The sequence below is a fragment of the Huiozyma naganishii genome, chromosome 10, assembly GCF_000348985.1.
Source record: "Huiozyma naganishii CBS 8797 chromosome 10, complete genome".
Taxonomy (NCBI): domain Eukaryota; kingdom Fungi; phylum Ascomycota; class Saccharomycetes; order Saccharomycetales; family Saccharomycetaceae; genus Huiozyma; species Huiozyma naganishii.
Genome location: NC_035931.1, coordinates 37,114 through 55,991, shown reverse-complemented (window position 1 = coordinate 55,991; position 18,878 = coordinate 37,114). Strand labels below are relative to the sequence as shown.

Here is an 18,878-nt window from a genome sequence, read left to right as displayed (position 1 = left end):
CATACTTCTATAAAATGACTGTACATTACTTTGGTATATTATCACCATTAATATTATTATTATTACTATTATTATTGTTACAATGTCGTCTGGGTAGTGTCACTAAACAGTCTGCTATGCCGTACTCGTCCTCGTCTACTTCAGCGTCCTCGTCTAGGTACGGTGTGAATTTCCGTATTGGTAGTGTCGAAATATCCGGTGGTAAATCTCCTTTCTGTTGTTGTTTCTGTTTCGGTCCATTCTTTGTATCTTTCACTGCCGGGTCCTCATCCTCGCAGCCATTCCGACTTCGTTCCCACCGTTCTTGATTATACTTGATTAGAAGAAACGATTTTTTGTTCAAATTGTGTTCTACATCATTACTCTGGAACGTCTTCAGCAGAGTCCTCTCCTCGGTGTTCAAGCTTGCGTCATTAAGAAGCCGTTTGATCGGGACGTATTCCTTGTCTTTCATGGTATCGCACATAGCCCTCAAATGCGGCGTTCTGTCATGTTTATACCTAAAATGCTTCAGGACCTTTTTCGGTAGCTTGAATTGCTGTTTTCTGTACTGTTTCGGTATGTCGTGGTACAACTCCAAAGATTTCATATAGATGTCCTTCATATCTTCGTTCATCTCGCAAGCGCGTTCAATTATGTCGTGGTAGGTTAGTTTTGTATCTTGATTTACCCTTGTAGTATCGTCACGTTCCTGAACAGCTTCCAAATCGGAGATATGTCTCACTGGTGCCTCAGGATCGTTAGATATGGAGATTTTATTCTTTTGGGCAATCTTGTGGTTTAACCCTGCGAAGAGATGATCCAACTTCCCGATAACGCGTGAGGAAAGCTCTACGGGCATTTCGCATTTATCAACATCCAAGGAAGTGCCTGCAATGCGCGCAGATCTGCTCAGACCTTGCTGCCAAACGGCATTCATTTCGATATTTAACAGGCGAGCGGCGTGTCGAAGTGCTCTTTCAGATACTTCACCAGGTCGTATCGGATCGTCCACCACCGCCCCCGCTGGTTGGTTACTGCCCCCTCGTTTCGTGGGGGTATCTTCGTATATCGTATCTGTCTGTGGATTTATCGCTGTGTTCTCATTAGGCCAACTGACCCAACTGTCCTTTATATTATGTTGAATGAATTTGTTAACCTCGTACGCATGTTTCCGTTCGTTTGCCCTGCACAACAGCTTCTTCAAAAGAAATGACGAGTACAGATGCAATGGGAGATCATTTCTATGAGCATATTCCAAAGTTGTGAGCAATTCGTGAGCGCTGTCAATGGTTTGTTGTTGCTCTCGGTCTATTTTTTTCAATTCCTTGTCATTGCTCGGGACAGAGTCCGCATTCCGTCCGGGACCGTCCTCGAGTCGCTCGCTTTCTCCAGCAGAGGTGTCATCACTCATGCTGGGAACCTTGTGGAAGAGAATGCCACCCTGTATGAGACCTAACAGTGGTGTTGCGGACCACCTCTTCTCTCATACTTCGTCTAAGCAATTAGATAATTTTCGCGTATATATATTTTTTTCTTGCTATTACTACTATTATTTTGTTCACCTCTCGATGCCTTGTCCTCTGAGAAGGGCAGTTGGCGCTGAGCACCGTCTCTCTGGGGGGCATGTGGATATGAGGTGGTAGTCCGTGCTAGAGGATGTGTGCTTGTGCTTTATTTTTCCGCTTGCTTTTGATGGGTCTTAGTAGCTGGACTACGATAGACACTGAAACCAACATACCAACTACCAATCCACCTTCCTGTCTCTTGCGGTAATAGTTGACTGCACGGTGCATCGTGTCTAAAAGTTAATGCTGTCTGTAGCCCTACGACCTTCTGAAGGTAGCCATCGGGACCTAAATTGAGCCGGAAAATATCACGAGCCGTTCTCCGAGATCTCGGCCGTGGCTGGCACATCCCAACAGAACAAGCCCTCCGTCGAAGGACTTTTCAAGAGGTTTCTCTCCCTCCAGGGCAACCTGCTCTGCTTGAGAATTGTATATAAGGATGGGAGATCTTTAGTTTCAACTTCTAGTTTTTGACTCGACTCTCGATATTCTCCCCATGATGGTACGAGTTACGAGGGATAGCGAACATCAATGGCTTTCCTCAAAGGAGTTGAACCCCTTGCTTGGAAGGACACGAAGTTGTTTGAGCCCATTAAAGTAGGGAATGTGCAATTGGAGCACAGGGCCGTAATGGCCCCCCTTTCAAGAATGAGGGCCGAATACCCGGGTTTGGTCCCAAACAGGCAGCTGGCCCTTGAGTATTACGACCAACGGTCCAAGACACCTGGTACTCTGATCTTTACAGAGAGTGTCATTCCATGCGCACAGGCAGGCGGGCATGACCACGCACCCGGGATTTGGACGAAGGAACAGATTGACGAATGGACAAAGATATTCAAAAGGATACACGACAATAAGTGCTTTGTCTGGTTGCAACTTATCAGCCAAGGAAGACGTGGGTCCCCTGCAAACCTGAAGAGGGATAATCTACGGTTTGATGCTCCCTCTCCAGGTGTGTACTTCGATGAAAACTCGGAGAGGGCAGCTAAAGAATGCGGGAATCCCTTACATGGTCTAACGAAGGACGAGATGAAACAGTACATTGCTGATTATGTGCAAGCCGCTAGAAATGCAATTGGAGCAGGCGCGGATGGGGTGGAGGTCCATTGTGCAACAGGGTTCCTTTTGAACCAATTTTTGGACCCTGTAACGAACAAAAGAACCGATGAATACGGTGGCACGATAGAGAATAGAATACGGTTTCCCCTGGAAGTTATAGATGGTATTGCCGAGGCCATTGGGTGGGAGAAAATGGGGGTCCGCATTTCCCCTTACAGTAAATTTAATGGCATGTCAGGAAGTTCTGATCCGACTCTTCTAGCAACGTACGTTTTACTTTTAGGTGAATTACAAAAGAGAGCCAATAACGGGAAACCCGCGGCGTATGTTCACGTTGTGGAACCTCGTGTTAGTGCACCGCTCGCTGATTACGACGATATTGCCGATGTAACGGGAACTAATGATTACATCTATTCTGTTTGGAAGGGTGTGGTCATCAGAGCGGGCAATTTTACTCTACAGGAAGCTGAGACTAAGAAAGCTTTAGAGAACAATAGGAGTTTGATCGCTTACGGTAGATTCTATATCGCTAATCCCGATTTAGTAGAGCGTCTAAGGGAAGGTCTCCCACTGAACAAGTACGACAGGTCCACTTTTTACACACATACAAAGGAGGGATATACTGATTATCCAACGTTTGAAGAAGCTATTAATTGGGGATGGAAGTGACTGATTCCTGAACTTTACGGAGAATAACGTACTTTCAAATTGTATTGTCTGTGAACTTTTTTTTATTTAGTTGTACTCCTTTTGATTATAAACTTTTAATGTATAGTAAACTAAGCAGAAAAGTACACATAAAGAAACAAAATGACGCAGAACTTCAAAAGAGAAGTAACAAGACAAGGACGATAATTTGATTCTTCATGCCCCAGCACATAAAAGAGTTCTGTTCTAAATCATGGCAGATGATGACTGTAATTTTAAAACTTCTACATAGAATTTTTTTAATCAAATTGCGGGGGTCCCTGAATATAGCTTGCTGGCCACTTCCAATTATACGAACAGCACCAGGCACTGTGAATCAGGCTGAGGAAATTGTTTACTAGGTGCACCCTACAAATATTCCTAAACATATATAACCAGAACTTGCATAATTGTTTCAGGTTTTGACACTTTTCTAAATATGAACTAACAAAAAATAATAGGGCAAGACTAACTGAGTAAATGATAATCAGGCTACGGTAAAACTACCGGGCACACTAGTGTCATTACTCATATATTAAGGAATTCTACAGGCCGCTTCAAAAAAGCCAAAAAAATAAAGGTCCTACCCGGATTCGAACCGGGGTTGTCCGGATCAGAACCGAAAGTGATAACCACTACACTATAGGACCGAACTTCGAAAAATTGGATTTTAGCACATTATTTTGTTCCACAAATTACAGCACGCTTTTTTACTATGTTTTATGTTTGAGCTGTGAAATGTGGTCTGGTGTTTTTTGTAATTGGCACAGATAGACTTATAGTTAATAAATATTATATCTGGTGGTGGAAATGGCTTAATAAACACGATAGATAGGTTGGATACAGCGTTTTTTTGTTTTCCTAGCTACTTCACATTCGTAAAGACCCGAGTTTAGAAAAGCTTCAGCTCTATCGTTACAAACTCTGGTGTACAACAGAGGAACACTACAAAACTGCACTTTTTCACGCTTTTGCTTAACTCTAATGTGATATTTTAACTCATTTAAAACTTGCCTTTCCTAGCGAGATAGGAAGCGTAATAGGGGCATTTCTTCAACGATGCTGGCCCTAGAAGCAAACCACTTCTCCCACGCAGTACATCCATCACCGATTTGATAGTCATAACATTTATTTCATTGTTAAAACAACATACTGTTTTATACAAAAACATGATATATAAATAAAAGTCGTACAATTGCCTTTGAGTTAGGGTGAATGAAAGAAACTAACATTTATCAGAGGCGGGAAGCGTGGCAACTTCGAAGCTAAGATGATGATAAAAAAAACAATATCCTGTGAAAAGCGGTCCACTAATCGTACTTCATTGGGGAGATTGGAGCGTCTTTGCCCAAGTAGGTGTCGAACACTTTGTCCCAGAACCAATTAGAGACACCGAACCCCAATTGGTAGTTTTTGTAGTGGTGCTCCAAGTGGTACTGCTTCAATTTCCTCATGAACTTTGGCATCTTCGAGTGGTGTAAGAAGTAGTGGATCAAGTCGTAGCATATGTAGCCGAACATACCGCCTGCGAACCCGGCACAGGCCACGTAGTGGGGTAACAGTTTGAAGACCAACTTGTAAAATGGAGTGCACAGGACGACAAACAAAGCTGGTGGGACCACTAGACGGTAACCGTCCATGGGCAAGTAGTGGTGTACACCGTGGAGTAAGAAATGGATGGTGAAGGCGACGTTGTTCTCTGGTAGCCAGTCATCGAAATGGAACAGGAATCTGTGCATGCAGTATTCGATCAAAGTCCATACAAACCCACCCAGTGCGAAGAGCATTAGGGCAAAGATAGGGTGTATCCCCTTTAATGATCTCCCGAGGAAGTAAAGGACGACGGGCCCCCAGACGATGGGGACGACGTACCATGCGGTCTTCGAGATTGGTTCCAAGAAGTTCCCAAACAGTGGGGCGGAACCCTTCCCGTAGTGTCTTGGTCTGTGGATCTGATCGACGTAGAAGTCCTTTGTGAAGCTCCCGAACAGCACTTGAGGGATCAACGGTTTTTCCAAGTCCAGGAAATGATGTTTCTGGTAATCACGTTTTGTGTCCGTGGCAATACTCAACTTATCCTCCGTGGGCAAGTCCTTGACGAAAGTGGAAGAGTCGAAAGTTTCACCACCTTCCAATTTGACCTCAACTTTGTGGTCCTTGTTTGACAACAACTCTTTTTCCTCCAAATCTGTCGCCAAGTACCCCACGAGATGGTCATCCGCGTTCAACCCGGGGAACTCGTGGCTCCGGTCCGTGATATCCTTCCCTGCCAAAGACAGCAAAAGCTCCTCTTTCTCGGGACGCTCTCTGATATAGGCAGAAATGTCAACGACCTTCCTGCCTTGTACGACGACCCAAGCGTCGTTTTTCTGGTTGTGCGAGGCAACAGTGTCCTTGCTGACCAGTTCCAAAGTCCTGGAATTGCTGCTCATTCTTGTCGTGGGGGAGAAAGCTGCGATAAGTGGTGCTCTGGGAAAGCTGGAAGACACACAAAGAACCACGAGCAGCAACTGGACTATCCAGACCAACCTCGCTGGCCTTTTTATACCAGTGCACAGAGACGACGCGCACAAAGAGGAAAACCTGGATTTCCATTTTCGGCAAAACGCGATAAATTTCTCGAAGAAAAGCGTAAATCCTCAGAATATTTCCCTTTTGGGAAGTTGCGTCGCTTTGCACGGACGTCGTTATACGACGCAGCAGCAGCAGCAGCAGCAGAGGACAGCAAAGGACAGCAGAGGACCGGTGCTGTTGCTTACTTCACCGCGGCGACAGGTACACGGTCGCAGTGACATTCTTCCTCAGTTGTTTCCCCCTTTTCGAGCTGCAACTGCGCGGTTTTTGCGCCACGCCCCACAGAAAGCCTCCCGCGCGGGGCGACCCCCGCGGGCTTCACGCTACAATGCGGGAGGCACGGTTTGCGTCCTCGTTTAGCGGGGTTTTGTGCTTACTTGTGCAGTTTTCCTTGCATAAACACTCTCCCGTCTCCGTATGGACACGGCTTCGCTCTCTGTCACACTTGCAACGAGTGCTCGTTGGTGACCAGCCCACCAGCAGCGAAGTAGAACAGTAAAAGCCCGACGAGTAGCAGTATGTAGTAGAGGGTGTTCCAAAGGGACACAAGGGCCGCGCCCCTCTTTGTTCTCGCCGGTGTCAAGATCGTGAACTGGAACGTCGTTTCAGAACCTTGCGGGAACCCCATGAAGTTGCAAAACGAGTGCAACACGATACATGCCCACAGGTTCCCCCCCGTGCGCAGGAACACGTAGTTTGTCAGCGCACCAAAAACAGTAGTGTACAGCATCTGGAACGTAACGGTCACCCCGATCTGCCACAGGGTCAAAGTCCCGCTGGCGAACATCTCGTAGCCGTGGTGCAAGTGAGCTATCCCAAAGTAAACGGAGGGCTGCCACAACAATCTCTGAAGCGTCAGGGGATCAGCTTCTGGACCCTGTAGCGAGATGTACGTGGTGAGCAACATTGAAGTGTACACTAGCTCCTCACTGATGGGACCGAACAAGTAGTTTCTCACCCCCCACACGTCGTTGAATTGGCCCCACAGATCCGAACAGATCTGCTTCGCCGGTACACCAGTAAGAGCAGCACACAGAACAGCGTCCGTTAGGGGACCCACGTACAGTAAACTGACCAGCACGAGACACCGCCAGATGTCCCGCACGTAAGAGGCAAGATCCCACTGTCCACCACGGGCAATGTAGTGGCCCGGAAGGATCCCAAGATCGAGAAACGCACCTTTGAAGGTCACCCCCGAGGTGGAACACAAGCTGATTACCAGCGGCACGACGACCACGTTCAGTATGGTCACTTTGACGATCTGTCTCATCCGCGCCTTGATGACCCGAGGGTCGTCCCGCTTCGTCTTGTAATCGGACACATCCTCCGGCGCAAAATACAGCGCCAACACGTACGAAACGGAGATGTACAACAGCAGACAGAGCCTCAACATTGTGCAGGCTTCAACGTCGTGGACAGCTCTTGTCTCGCTAAGTAGGCCACTACGACAGCAATTGAGATTTAGTGATTAAAAATTATTATGGATATGATGCCCTGTTCGCGGGAACGAGACGTCCCCAATGTATAGCTCTATATAGTATATGGCGGTGCACCTATCCAGTCAGCACTCGAAGTGCCGTACGGTTACGGGTATCTTCAATTCGACACTCCCCGCGTGGTGGAACTTGATGTGTACTTGCACGCAGTAGAAACGGCAACACAGGCAACTCTCGAAGCTGGGTACGAGCGTCTCCACGAGGTTTGTGTTGTACTCCAGGTTGACGTTGATTTCCCGCTCAAAATGCGCGTCGGCCTTCTTGACCCACTGCCGCACAATTTGTTCTGCGAATTTAGCGGACGTCGGCTGCTTCACATGGGGTAAATGTGGTGTATTGCTACCACTGTTCGAGCCACTACCGCTACCACCACCACCGCCGAGCCCCTGGAGACTAGTCTTGGACGCAGTTGGAGATATGTAATCGTCTCGTAGCGTATCGGTCTGCTTCTTGAACACGTGCCCTAGCGTTTGCACTTTCACCTTCAAATTCGACAGACTCTCAACGTTGTTATACATTGAACTGGGGATGAAGTCTGTGAATTGCAAGATGCGCTGTTGCGTGATCCTGCTGTTCTTGTTGTACAGCTCGTTCAACTTGTCTCTGTTCTCTCTAAACTTTACGGCGTAACTCTCGATCTTGTCCAAATACACGCGGAACTGCTCGCTGATGTTATGGATCTTGTCACTGTTCATCAAAAGCGACGCGTTTAACCGTATGGGCACGGAATTCTCGGACATCCCGGTTACTATCACCAACTCGGTGGTCACAGATTGGATCTGCGGTGGCTCGTGCTCCATGCTGTTATTGGATTGAAGACACGTGAGGTTCAATGTGAGGTTCTTCAAGGGGGTCTTCTCCTCTTCAGTGATAGAGTTCCTCATACGTTCCCAGTTTTCTTGTGCGCTTCTCGTCTGTTTCTCAAACTTGTTCGTCTTACGCAATAGAGAAGGCGACCAGTAGGGCAAAGAGTTCACGGGAATCTTTGACGCGACGAGGATGAGCCCGGATTTGTCCGTCTTTCTCGGCTTTTCCATGCTCGCTGTGGATCCACCAGTCGTACTGCCATTCGCGGAGGACAGTGTTTGTGAACTGTTGGAACGGAACCCTGAAAACAAGCCTATCTTTGAGGAGGACTTGGACTTCAAGCGGTAGTTCAACTCGGACTCCACCAGGGGTTCCCTCGGCTCCGATTTTTCGATGTCGTCAAAGGGTGAAGCGGTTCTTTGGGTCAGAGTGTTGTTGTTTTGAAGTTGTAGTTGGTTCATTTTCCTTTCAAGGATACCTCGCGTGTCCAGCGCCACAGTGTCCTCTTCTAATGTTCCCGCCAGTTCTGTCCCATTGATGTCAGAATTTTTAATAGGCTCGTTCTTCTCCAATCTTTGGAACACTTTCTTCAAAGCGCTTAGCCGTTCCTCAATCAGCAACATGATGTCTCGCAGCTGTCGCGAGGGGTCTCTCTCACCCACGGAGGAGGAATGGAACCCGAAAGGTATGAACCTAATATTGTACTCCCTTTCCTTCATTATGTTCAGCATCTGCGTCTTCATGTCCTTCCCCACGATCCTTGCGTCCACGGTGTAATTGACGGACAGATCGTCGTCAACATGGTCTAGCGTCAAAATGGGGGACCCCTTCGACCCCAAGTGACCGCAACCCAGCACGTTGTTGACTTTAATTCCTGAATATTTGCAATTGTTCCTATACTTGTCTATCCCAAAACTGGGTGGCAGCAGGCAGTGAGCGAAGTGTTGCTGCTTACATGTGACGTCGAGCAGTTGTCGTGGCAGTTTGAACACAAAGAATTTCTTGTACTTTGTACCCGGCTCAAGGATCCTGTTATTGTTGAGTCCCAATATCGTGTTGTCGTAGTCTACAGACCCTGGGAGCATTCGGAACCCGGTGCCCAAATCTATATTCGTATACGACCAGGACGCGCTGAGATCGACCATCCTCAAAAACCTTTTCACGGTTCTTTTCCCTCGTTGCTTGTCGATCACGGAGGTATAGGCCTCCAATGTGACGTAGAACATTTCGAACTTCAAGGGGACGGTCCCCTTGTTCTCTATTGTGCAGTACCCGTGGAGCAGCGACCCTGAGGTGTACTCCTTGAGGATGGACTCGTCCTCTGGTTTCTGCGGGGGTAATGAGGCGTGTTTCGTGATCTTGATGTCGATATTGATCGGTGTGGCCTTCTTGGGCAGCGTGTACAGTTTGTCAATGGCGATGTTGTCGTTCTCGTTCACATCATCCTGGATCATATCCTCGCTCACCGACCTGGCGGGTAGTCCTCTAATACTGCCACCGTTCCCTGGTCCCACGGAGGTTCCTTCAGGCATGCCAATCTGCATATGCTGCGTGGACAGTGGTCGCAGACTGTTGATTGTCGATTCCATGGATAAAGTTGGTGCTGTTGTGGGCAAGAGTGTTCTGCTGAGACCCGCTGGGTCCCCCGCGATCCCTACCCTGCTACTACTACCACTGCTACCACCACGTCCCTTTTGCAACTCTGCAGCTTCACCGTACGTGGGCGGGAAGTCGTGTCTATCCGGGTTGACGTTGCCCTGTGGTATATGCCTGTGCAGTGCGTTGTACATTTCAAAGGAGGGCAGAACGTCCAGCACGAGGCTCTCGTCATAATCGTCATAGTCACCACCGTTCACAGCGCCCTGAACGTGAGCGTGAGTGTGACCGTGTCGCTGTTCATCCTGCTTCGGATGGTCTATCATGTCCGCGTACCCGCCCCAGGGCGCCAATGACGGCGGCAGGGGCCCCATCTCGCTGATTTCGACGTCCTTGGGCCTCGGCGACTGACTGATGTGAGATCTAGTGACCAACAATTGCGGATTCGCAGCCCCGGAAGTATTCGAGCCTGGCGTATGGGGCCCGGCATGCGCATGTGGGGGACCTCTCTGCAGCCGTCTGAGACTCGAAGTGGATGCACTGCGGATCCAAGACGTTTTGGCACCTGTAGGTGGACCTGCGGCAGTGGCGGCGGCCCCGCCGCGCTGCCTGCCCCTCGACCGGGACTCCTGTGTCGAGGACACGGCGGACCGCAACGCGGGCCGCTCACTCGCTCCCGCAGCAATTGGCGACTCTCCAATCAACATACCGTCTTGCGCAACCGGTCCACACACCGACGCAACCAGCTCTGTCGCCCTCTTCGTAACATGTCAACGTCGTCGTCGTCTTCGACTTCTTCTGAATTTAAAGTAAAAGTTACAATTCGCCACTGCGACGGACACGACCTGGGACACGATGGGGACGACTACAACGCAACGAGACATCGAAATGGGCATCACAGTGGGCGTGAAACAGGGCCAGAACAGGTGGGACGTCGCGGTCGCGTCGGAACCAGGTGAAACGACCGTCGCGCAGTTCAAGGAACTCGTCGCGGGCGTTGCGGGCGTGCCCGTCGAGAACCAGCGGCTGATCTACTCGGGGAAGATCCTCAAGGACGCGCAGACGCTCGAGGAGTACAAGATCACGGACGGGCACACGGTGCACCTTGTGAAGAGTGGTGGGGCGAAGAGTGCTGGCAGTAGTAGCAGTAGTAGCGAAGCTACTACTGCTGCAGGTACGGCGGGCACTGCCCCAGCTGCTGGAGCCTCCATGGCAGCTGGACAGCAGCCCGGGTTCAACCCTCTAGCGGACCTGACGAGCGCGCGGTACGCAGGGTACAACCTGCCCATGCCCTCCGCGGATATGTTCGGTCCGGACGGCGGGTTGACCTCTGGTGGTGGGCCCGGCGGTCCACAATCGCAAGAGGAGATCCTCTCAATGCTCGAGAACCCGATTTTCCAGTCTCAGATGAACGAGATGTTCTCGAACCCGCAGATGGTCGACTTCCTCATCCAATCGAACCCACAACTACAGGCCATGGGGCCGCAGGCAAGAGAGATGCTTCAATCGCCCATGTTCAGACAGATGCTCACCAACCCGGATATGGTCAGGCAGTCCATGCAGTTCTCGCAGATGATGCAAGGTTCTGGCGCTGGTGCTGGCGGTGCAGACCCAAACGCATTCCCTGCCCCAGGCGGTGATGACACGGGGGCACCTACAAATACAAGTACAAATGCAAGTGCAGCTGGTCCAGCAGGTGCTAACCCCTTCTCGTCGCTGTTTGGTGGGGCGCCAGCTCCTGCAGCACAACCATTCCAGTCGGCACCGGGATTCGATGCGGCAGCATTCATGCAGGCGATGTCGCGCAACGGCGCCACGGCACCAGCGGCGGCACCACAGGATACACGTCCCCCAGAGGAACGCTACGAGCAGCAACTCAGACAACTAAACGACATGGGCTTCTCCGACTTCGACAGAAACGTCGCCGCTCTCAGACGCGCAGGCGGATCCCTTCAGGGCGCCCTCGACGCACTACTCAACGGCGACGTCTGAGCAGAAGCATGTGAAGCACACGAAACACAGTAAGCAGGACTACAGCGACGGTCAGGGCTGCCGCCATCACCGTCGCCGTCGTCACTCTAAGTATTGAATCTTTAAGTAAAACGAGTTCTTCAACTTGACGTCCACATCACCACAAACAACAGCTTATCAAAAGGTGCACGGGCAATGGATCTGGTGGCGCCGACACCCGTAGTGAGTGGCGCTGGGCTGCCGTACCCGGTCACGGTGGACGAGCTGATCCCGCAAGTCGGAGACCGCGTCAGCAGAGGCGACAGGCTCTTCGCTTACAAGTTCTGGTACGTCGTCGAGTTGGCTGGCGTCGACGCAGCTGCCGAGGGGGACTCTGACGGTACAGGAACCACGGCGAAGAAGTCCGTGAGGGAGTCTGTCGAGTTCTTCGAGAGCCCCTTCGAGGGCACCGTTGTGTCGTGGGACGTCGACGCCGGGGACGAGATCCCCGGTCCTGGCGCGCCGCTGTGTCTGCTGCGCAGACCGTGCAACCACGACGTAGTGTACAACGGGCTGTGTACGCTCTGCGGGAGGGAAGTGGACGAGTACGAAATCCAAGCAGCAGCGGCGGCCAGTGGAGGCGTCGGACCTAACCTTACCGTCTCGCACAGGGACACGAACTTGCAGATCAGCAGGGTCGAAGCACAACAGCTGGACTTACAATTGCAACAGAGGCTGCGCGCTGCGCAGAAACTCGTGCTCGTGGTAGATCTCGACCAGACGGTCGTCCACTGTGGTGTTGACCCGACCATCGGCGAGTGGAAACGCGACCCAAGAAACCCGAACTACGAGGCCCTCCGGGACGTCCAATCTTTCGCCCTCGAGGAGGAACCCATATTGCCCTTCTTGTACGTTGGCGGGAAGAGACCCGCGCCGAGGAAGTGCTGGTACTACGTGAAAGTGAGACCCGGACTCAAACAGTTCTTTAAGAGGCTTGCGCCCTTGTTCGAAATGCACATCTACACTATGGCCACACGCGCCTACGCGCTCGAGATTGCAAAGATCATCGACCCAGATAAGTCTCTCTTCGGTGACCGAATCCTCTCCAGGGACGAAAACGGGTCCCTTACACACAAGTCCCTCGAAAGACTGTTCCCCACGGACCAGTCCATGGTCACCGTCATCGATGACAGGGGGGACGTTTGGAATTGGTGCGCAAACCTCATTAAAGTTGTTCCTTACAACTTCTTTGTTGGTGTCGGGGACATCAACTCCAATTTCTTGCCCAAACAGCAACCAACGATGCTACAGATGGGGAGAAGGTCTAAGCTCAACGAGAGGGGGCACGAATCCAAACAACAACAGGACGATGTTAAGGACGACTTGCTCCTGACAGATATTATGAACACGGAAAAGCAACTGCAGGAGAAGATCGACCAAGAGGTTAAACGACAGGAACACAAGCTCAACAAGGGGAACGCCGCGGGGGATGAACAACAAACACCGGGCCAGTCAAAGGAGGAATGGACCAAGAAACTCGAGTTCTCAGCATCAGTAGAGGTCCAGCAGAAAAACAGACCGTTGGCAACGCTACAGAAACACTTGCATAACCAAAAACTGCTCGTGGACAACGACGACGAGCTCTTCTACCTAAAGGACAGACTCGCAGATCTCCACAAGCGGTACTACAGCACTTTGAAGGAGAACCCACAGGACACAAACATCCAAAGTATCATGACACAGTTGAAGACGCGAGTCTTCCAGGACTGCCACTTCGTCTTTTCAGGACTCATCCCTTTGAACACAAACGTACAAGCTGCCGATATAGTCATATGGACGAACAAATTCGGCGCCACGACAACAAACGACCTCGACGAAACGACGACTCACCTGATCACAAAGACACCGGGCACGAACAAGGCCCGGTTGGCGAAAGCGTTCAACCCGGACATCAAGATTGTCCACCCAGACTGGATCTTTGAATGCCTGATCAAATGGGAAAGGGTAGACGTCAAACCGTACCTGCTGATCGTGGAAGACCCGGTGTCAGAGGCACAGGTCAGAGAGTTCAAGGAAAAATTGACCCGTCAGAAAGAGAGGGCAGAGAGACAAACCTCAAGGACAGCACTTCTGCCCGCGAACAAACCCGCGGAACCAGATATCGACCTCTTTGCGGGCGGGATATCCTGGCTCAACGACGAGGACGACGAAGAGATCCCCAAGGAAGATGAAGAGAGCGAAGATGACGAGGACGAGAACGACGAGAACAACACTACAATGCTCGACGACGGCGAGCCCGAAACGGGTGGAACTCCGGACAAGAGATCGCTGTTTGAGAACCCTGACCAACCGGCAGAGAAGAAACCTCGAATCCAGGACGCAGAACCCTCATCGGAGAGCGACTCGGAACTCGAGGACGAGCTTTTGAACGTCCTCGATGATTAACTCCTCGCTCTTCCCGCCCACAGTGCAAAAGACGAGAGCAAAAGAGACATCATTACGTACCAGTATAGACTCAACATACTCATCTTATGTAACAATAGCATCTCTTTCAATTTCGCAATTCACTTCAATTGAACGGTTGAGGGGTATACGTTGCAGAGGACATGCTTGTTAGAGTGTAGGGATTGCACAAGAGCCTGCGAAGGATGGACAAGGGCACACTACACATACTACAAAATGCTCCTGAGGGGCTGCAACACCGGATCTTGGAATGGTTGAGGCTGGACAAGAACGAGGAGACAAGGCGCGAGGTCTTGGATCTTTGCCAGAGACAGGACTGGTCGGAGCTGAATAGCAGGTTCAGCCAGCGGATATTGTTTGGGACTGCTGGGCTGCGCTCTCGGATGGAGGCCGGTACAAACAGGCTGAACTCATTGGTAATACTGCAGGCCACACAGGGCCTTGCTCGGTACATAGCCAGCCAGTTTCCAAAGAATAAAGTGGCTGTAGTTGGACACGATCACAGATTCCACTCGAAGGAGTTTGCTACCGTCACTGCAGCTGTGTTTCTAAGAGCCGGCTTCAAAGTTCTGTATTTGAATCCAGGAGACACTTTGGTTCACACTCCTTTAGTTCCCTTTACAGTGGACCATTTGAACGCATCGGTCGGAGTTATGATCACGGCAAGCCATAATCCCAAGATGGATAACGGGTACAAAGTGTACTTTGCCAATGGTTGCCAAATCATTCCACCCCATGACCTCAATATTGCTCGCTCAATTGACCAGAACTTGGAACCTTGGGAACCGAGTTGGGATTGGCCAACTGTGATCCAGGCAGCGGAGAAGGAAGACAGAATTGTGTACGTTAAGGATCAGATGACACAATTGTACACAAAAACGGCTGAGTTGCAGCTAATTGGGGGTAGGAAAGTTTTGAGGAACCCCGGTAGCGGTCCTTGGTTTGTGTACACTCCCATGCACGGCGTAGGGTCTGAAATATTTAGTAGAATCTCTGAAGATGTGCTGGGTATTAAGGAAAACGAGGATTATCTCTGTGTTCCGGAACAGAAACACCCAGATCCAAGCTTTCCAACAGTTAGCTTCCCGAACCCGGAGGAGAAGGGCGCCCTGGACAAGGCTATTGAACTGGCTTCGCAAAATGGTATTAACTTGGTTATCGCGAATGATCCGGATGCGGACAGGTTTTCCTTGGCTGTATTTGACTCAAAGACGGCGAATTGGAGACAACTAACTGGGAATGAGATTGGATTTTTATTTGCTTACCAGCAATTTGAGATGTATAAAGCAATGGACGATATCTTCCAAAAAGAACACCCACTAGTCCTTTTAAACTCTACCGTGTCATCACAGATGATTAAAAAAATGGCGGAAGTTGAAGGGTTTCACTATGAGGACACTTTGACAGGCTTCAAATGGATTGGGAACCGTGCTAGAGATCTTGAAAAGAAAGGATTCTTTGCTCCTTTTGGTTACGAGGAAGCGATAGGATATATGTTTACCCAAATGGAACACGATAAGGACGGGATCAGTGCATCTCTGATGTTTTTACTATCGTACTACCATTGGGTGTACGACGCACACAAATTTCCATTGGACATTCTTGAAGATGGGTATAAAAAGTACGGAGTCTTCAAGGAGTATAATGGGTATTACATTGTGGATAACCCAAAGATCATGAAAGAAACATTCGACTACATTAGAAACGATCGCAAACCGGGCACACAATACCCGGAAGCTATTGGCTCCGAGTTCCAAGTAGTATCGTTCAGAGATCTGACCTTGGGGTTCCAGTCTGACACATCTGATCATATCCCCACACTGCCAGTAGATCCCAACTCACAAATGATAACAGTTTGTGCGAAACCTACTCACGATAACGTAGAGAGGGATCACGTTAGATTTACTATTAGGGGATCTGGTACTGAACCCAAATTAAAAGTCTACATAGAAGCATGCTCAGGAAGTGAAACTGGTGCCCAACAACTGGCCAAACAAATGTGGGACACTCTGCAAGAAGTCTGGTTTAGACCTCAAACCACGGGCCTAGTCACCGATTTTTAAAATCCTTTTCATTAGCTAAATACGAATACGTCAAATTAAAAATAAGCGTACGGCACAGAACAAAAACCATGCGTCTGTACCATCTATAAAGCTCATAAGTATCTCACAAATTACTCTCACTCCCTCCTGAATGCACAAGGAACTGCACTAGCATGTTGCAGTAGTCTTCTCTTTCCTCTTCTCCAAACGCTTTTTTCTGCCTATCCAGAGAACCTCAAATAGATAGCAGAACGCTACAAGCATTCCACAGGCACCTAACCCAATCCCAACGTAAAGCGCTGCTCTGTAACCTTTCAGTTTGTCTGTCCCGTTTTTGTTCACTTGAGCTTCTGCTGTTGAACCAACCCCTAAACAAAGCGAGGTAGAGTAGTTCACCATTGTATTAACCAGGGAACCAGCCATCCCCTGATACTGGGAGGGCAAGAAGTCACTGAGAATGATAGATGATGCCGGGAACGAAAGATCCATACCAAAACTTAAGATAATCTGCATCCCCAAGTTCATTTTCCAGTAGCTTTGATGCACGGGAGTCACGCTCAGCATAATGCATCCTACTGTGAATCCAGTCATGGAAAAACAGAGCAGTACTGAGGGCCCCACCCGTTTAATTGTCAGGGCAACCAAGAATGCTGCTATCGTACCCCAGATAACAAACATGAAAAATGTACCACCGGCCCATACTGCAGAATAATGTCTGAGGTTAAGCTGGAACGCGTAGTAGTAAAACGTCCAAATCCCAAAGGACCCCCATCCCATGAAAACTGCAAGAAGGATCATACCAATGTGACGATTTTTGATCACTTCAGGGGGTAGCAGCGGGGATTTCGCAAACTTGATCTCGTAGATGAAGAACGCAATCAAGAGAAACACTGAAACAATCAGTAATGCGATAATGTATCCCTTATTCCAACCGTCAATTGGTCCTTGATTCCAAACGAAATTGAAGAGAATCATACCAACGACCCCAATAGCAGACCCAGTCCAGTCCATCCCAAAGCCGTGGATGTTTGTTGGGACCGTGCTTGGAATCGAATAGATGGCCATTACCATATTGATAGCCACGACGATAGCATACGCGTAAAAAATCCAGGGCCATTGTTTAGGGTTCTCATGCGCAATAAGCCCAGACCATACCCCACCCAGAGCGGCACCTATCGGGGCGCACATTCCTACAAAACTGATGACAAAATTTTTCCTCAGTGTGTTCGCTTTGTAGATATTACCGATCAACCCCATTACATTGGGCAAGATGAAAGCGATACCCAAACCTTGGAAAGCTCTACACAGGATGAAAAACGCGTCATTGTGTGTATAGTTTGCAAACCCGCAAATCAGCGACCAAATAAGAACGACCAAGTACCCACCAATCAAAGTTTTCTTCAACCCGTATATGTCGCCGATTCTACCACTGACCAAGATGAACGAACCAGAGACCAATGGGAAGGACGCCATCAGCCACGTCTGCTTTTTTGCACTAGAATTGAACGCATCCGCAAGGATATTCATAGGTGCTGTAGCCTGTGCCTGGCCAGCCTGGTTCAACAACTGGGCCAACATACAAGTACTGATAAAGGCGTATTCTTGCCAACGGTTTGCAAAATAGGTTGGGTTTTGCCAAGGTGTGTCATTATCTGTGAACTCCGACTCTGAACACCACTCAGCCTCAGACTCAGTAGAGCAATTTTTTTTCTCCTCCACATTGGTCTGGTCATTTTTCGTATATTCAGCCTCCTGATTAATTGTAATGTGGTCCCTTGTAATTGTTTTAGTGCATTCGGACTCAGAGTCACTCAATTCCATAGCCTTCTTGTGTGAATGAAACAAACTGTTTTCTATATCTTGTGTGGTTGGAGAGAGCCACAAAGACGAACTTACAATGGAACCATTCGAGTGCTATGGCAATCAATCTTTTTCCATCATGCTTAAATATAAATTTCAGCTCCGTCAAACGATCCAGCTTTCGGTAAAGACCACAGGCACCGAGCCCTCATTCCTTTTCAAGATCCCACAGCTAACAGAGGCACACAATCGTTCCTGAACATTAGTCAAAGCTCCAAGTTCCTTAGTAACCCGTCAAGCGAGTCGTTTCTCGAGAATATTCTCAGAAATGTCCGTAGTGGGGCTCAAGGGTGCAGGAAAAAAGTTGCCTGAAGGACACGCGCAGAGGACATTTTTCCTTTCCAAAACGCGTAAAAATATGGACAAAACGGACAAAAAAGAAAAAGAAAAGAAGGGCACGGTTAGACGGAAGACGGACATTTTTGCCGCCGACAGAAATGTTCCGAGTCAAAAGTCCCAGTTTCGCGCGCGGTTTCTTTTCGCGTCTGGAAATTTTTTTCTTTTTTTCTTGTAGGGACATGCGACGCGTCCCATAGCAACGGGCGTTGCGAGGGTCTCTTTTGGGGTTGCTGTAGCAACGTGTTTCGTTTAGACCGGTTGCTGCATGGTCCGATCGCGCTCCGTGTCGTACCAACAGTGACACAACGGGTTGTGTTGACGCGTAGTTCAGACAACGAGGGGTCATGCTTGCTTGCTCGAGCCTTTTTCCTTTCTTTTTCTGGTTGTTGTTGTTTACACCTTTCCAGTGTCTTCGGAGGGTGCAACAACAAGATCCGTCGCCGTGACAACGCGTTCGG

The 18,878-nt window shown here is 49.3% G+C and overlaps 9 protein-coding genes and 1 non-coding gene across 10 annotated transcripts; 4 read left to right on the top strand and 6 right to left on the bottom strand.

Moving 5' to 3' along the window:
• Positions 1-25: 25 nt before the first annotated feature.
• Positions 26-1,393, bottom strand: RRN9 (Rrn9p; the record flags this gene model as incomplete). The annotated part of the gene is made up of 1 exon (XM_022610025.1): positions 26-1,393. The coding sequence occupies one exon, from the start codon at positions 1,391-1,393 to the stop codon at positions 26-28; it is 1,368 nt and encodes a 455-aa protein (XP_022466362.1).
• A 685-nt stretch (positions 1,394-2,078) lies between these two features.
• Positions 2,079-3,275, top strand: KNAG0J00330 (alkene reductase; the record flags this gene model as incomplete). Its single annotated transcript, XM_022610024.1, has 1 exon — positions 2,079-3,275. The coding sequence occupies one exon, from the start codon at positions 2,079-2,081 to the stop codon at positions 3,273-3,275; it is 1,197 nt and encodes a 398-aa protein (XP_022466361.1).
• Positions 3,276-3,871: 596 nt separating this feature from the next.
• Positions 3,872-3,943, bottom strand: KNAG0Jtrna2Q. Its single transcript has one exon. It is a non-coding gene; the product is annotated as a tRNA-Gln (tRNA).
• Positions 3,944-4,603: 660 nt separating this feature from the next.
• On the bottom strand, positions 4,604-5,725 carry SCS7 (fatty acid alpha-hydroxylase; the record flags this gene model as incomplete). Its single annotated transcript, XM_022610023.1, has 1 exon — positions 4,604-5,725. The coding sequence occupies one exon, from the start codon at positions 5,723-5,725 to the stop codon at positions 4,604-4,606; it is 1,122 nt and encodes a 373-aa protein (XP_022466360.1).
• A 581-nt stretch (positions 5,726-6,306) lies between these two features.
• On the bottom strand, positions 6,307-7,260 carry RCE1 (CAAX prenyl protease; the record flags this gene model as incomplete). Its single annotated transcript, XM_022610022.1, has 1 exon — positions 6,307-7,260. The coding sequence occupies one exon, from the start codon at positions 7,258-7,260 to the stop codon at positions 6,307-6,309; it is 954 nt and encodes a 317-aa protein (XP_022466359.1).
• Positions 7,261-7,428: 168 nt separating this feature from the next.
• On the bottom strand, positions 7,429-10,473 carry BUL1 (ubiquitin-ubiquitin ligase BUL1; the record flags this gene model as incomplete). Its single annotated transcript, XM_022610021.1, has 1 exon — positions 7,429-10,473. The coding sequence occupies one exon, from the start codon at positions 10,471-10,473 to the stop codon at positions 7,429-7,431; it is 3,045 nt and encodes a 1,014-aa protein (XP_022466358.1).
• Positions 10,474-10,654: 181 nt separating this feature from the next.
• On the top strand, positions 10,655-11,758 carry DSK2 (ubiquitin domain-containing protein DSK2; the record flags this gene model as incomplete). The annotated part of the gene is made up of 1 exon (XM_022610020.1): positions 10,655-11,758. The coding sequence occupies one exon, from the start codon at positions 10,655-10,657 to the stop codon at positions 11,756-11,758; it is 1,104 nt and encodes a 367-aa protein (XP_022466357.1).
• Positions 11,759-11,932: 174 nt separating this feature from the next.
• On the top strand, positions 11,933-14,161 carry FCP1 (protein serine/threonine phosphatase; the record flags this gene model as incomplete). The annotated part of the gene is made up of 1 exon (XM_022610018.1): positions 11,933-14,161. One exon carries the CDS (start codon positions 11,933-11,935, stop codon positions 14,159-14,161), a length of 2,229 nt encoding a protein of 742 aa, XP_022466356.1.
• Positions 14,162-14,364: 203 nt separating this feature from the next.
• Positions 14,365-16,242, top strand: PRM15 (phosphoribomutase PRM15; the record flags this gene model as incomplete). Its single annotated transcript, XM_022610017.1, has 1 exon — positions 14,365-16,242. One exon carries the CDS (start codon positions 14,365-14,367, stop codon positions 16,240-16,242), a length of 1,878 nt encoding a protein of 625 aa, XP_022466355.1.
• Positions 16,243-16,389: 147 nt separating this feature from the next.
• ATR2 (Atr2p) lies at positions 16,390-18,042 on the bottom strand (the record flags this gene model as incomplete). The annotated part of the gene is made up of 1 exon (XM_022610016.1): positions 16,390-18,042. One exon carries the CDS (start codon positions 18,040-18,042, stop codon positions 16,390-16,392), a length of 1,653 nt encoding a protein of 550 aa, XP_022466354.1.
• Between the last annotated feature and the right edge of the window lie 836 nt (positions 18,043-18,878).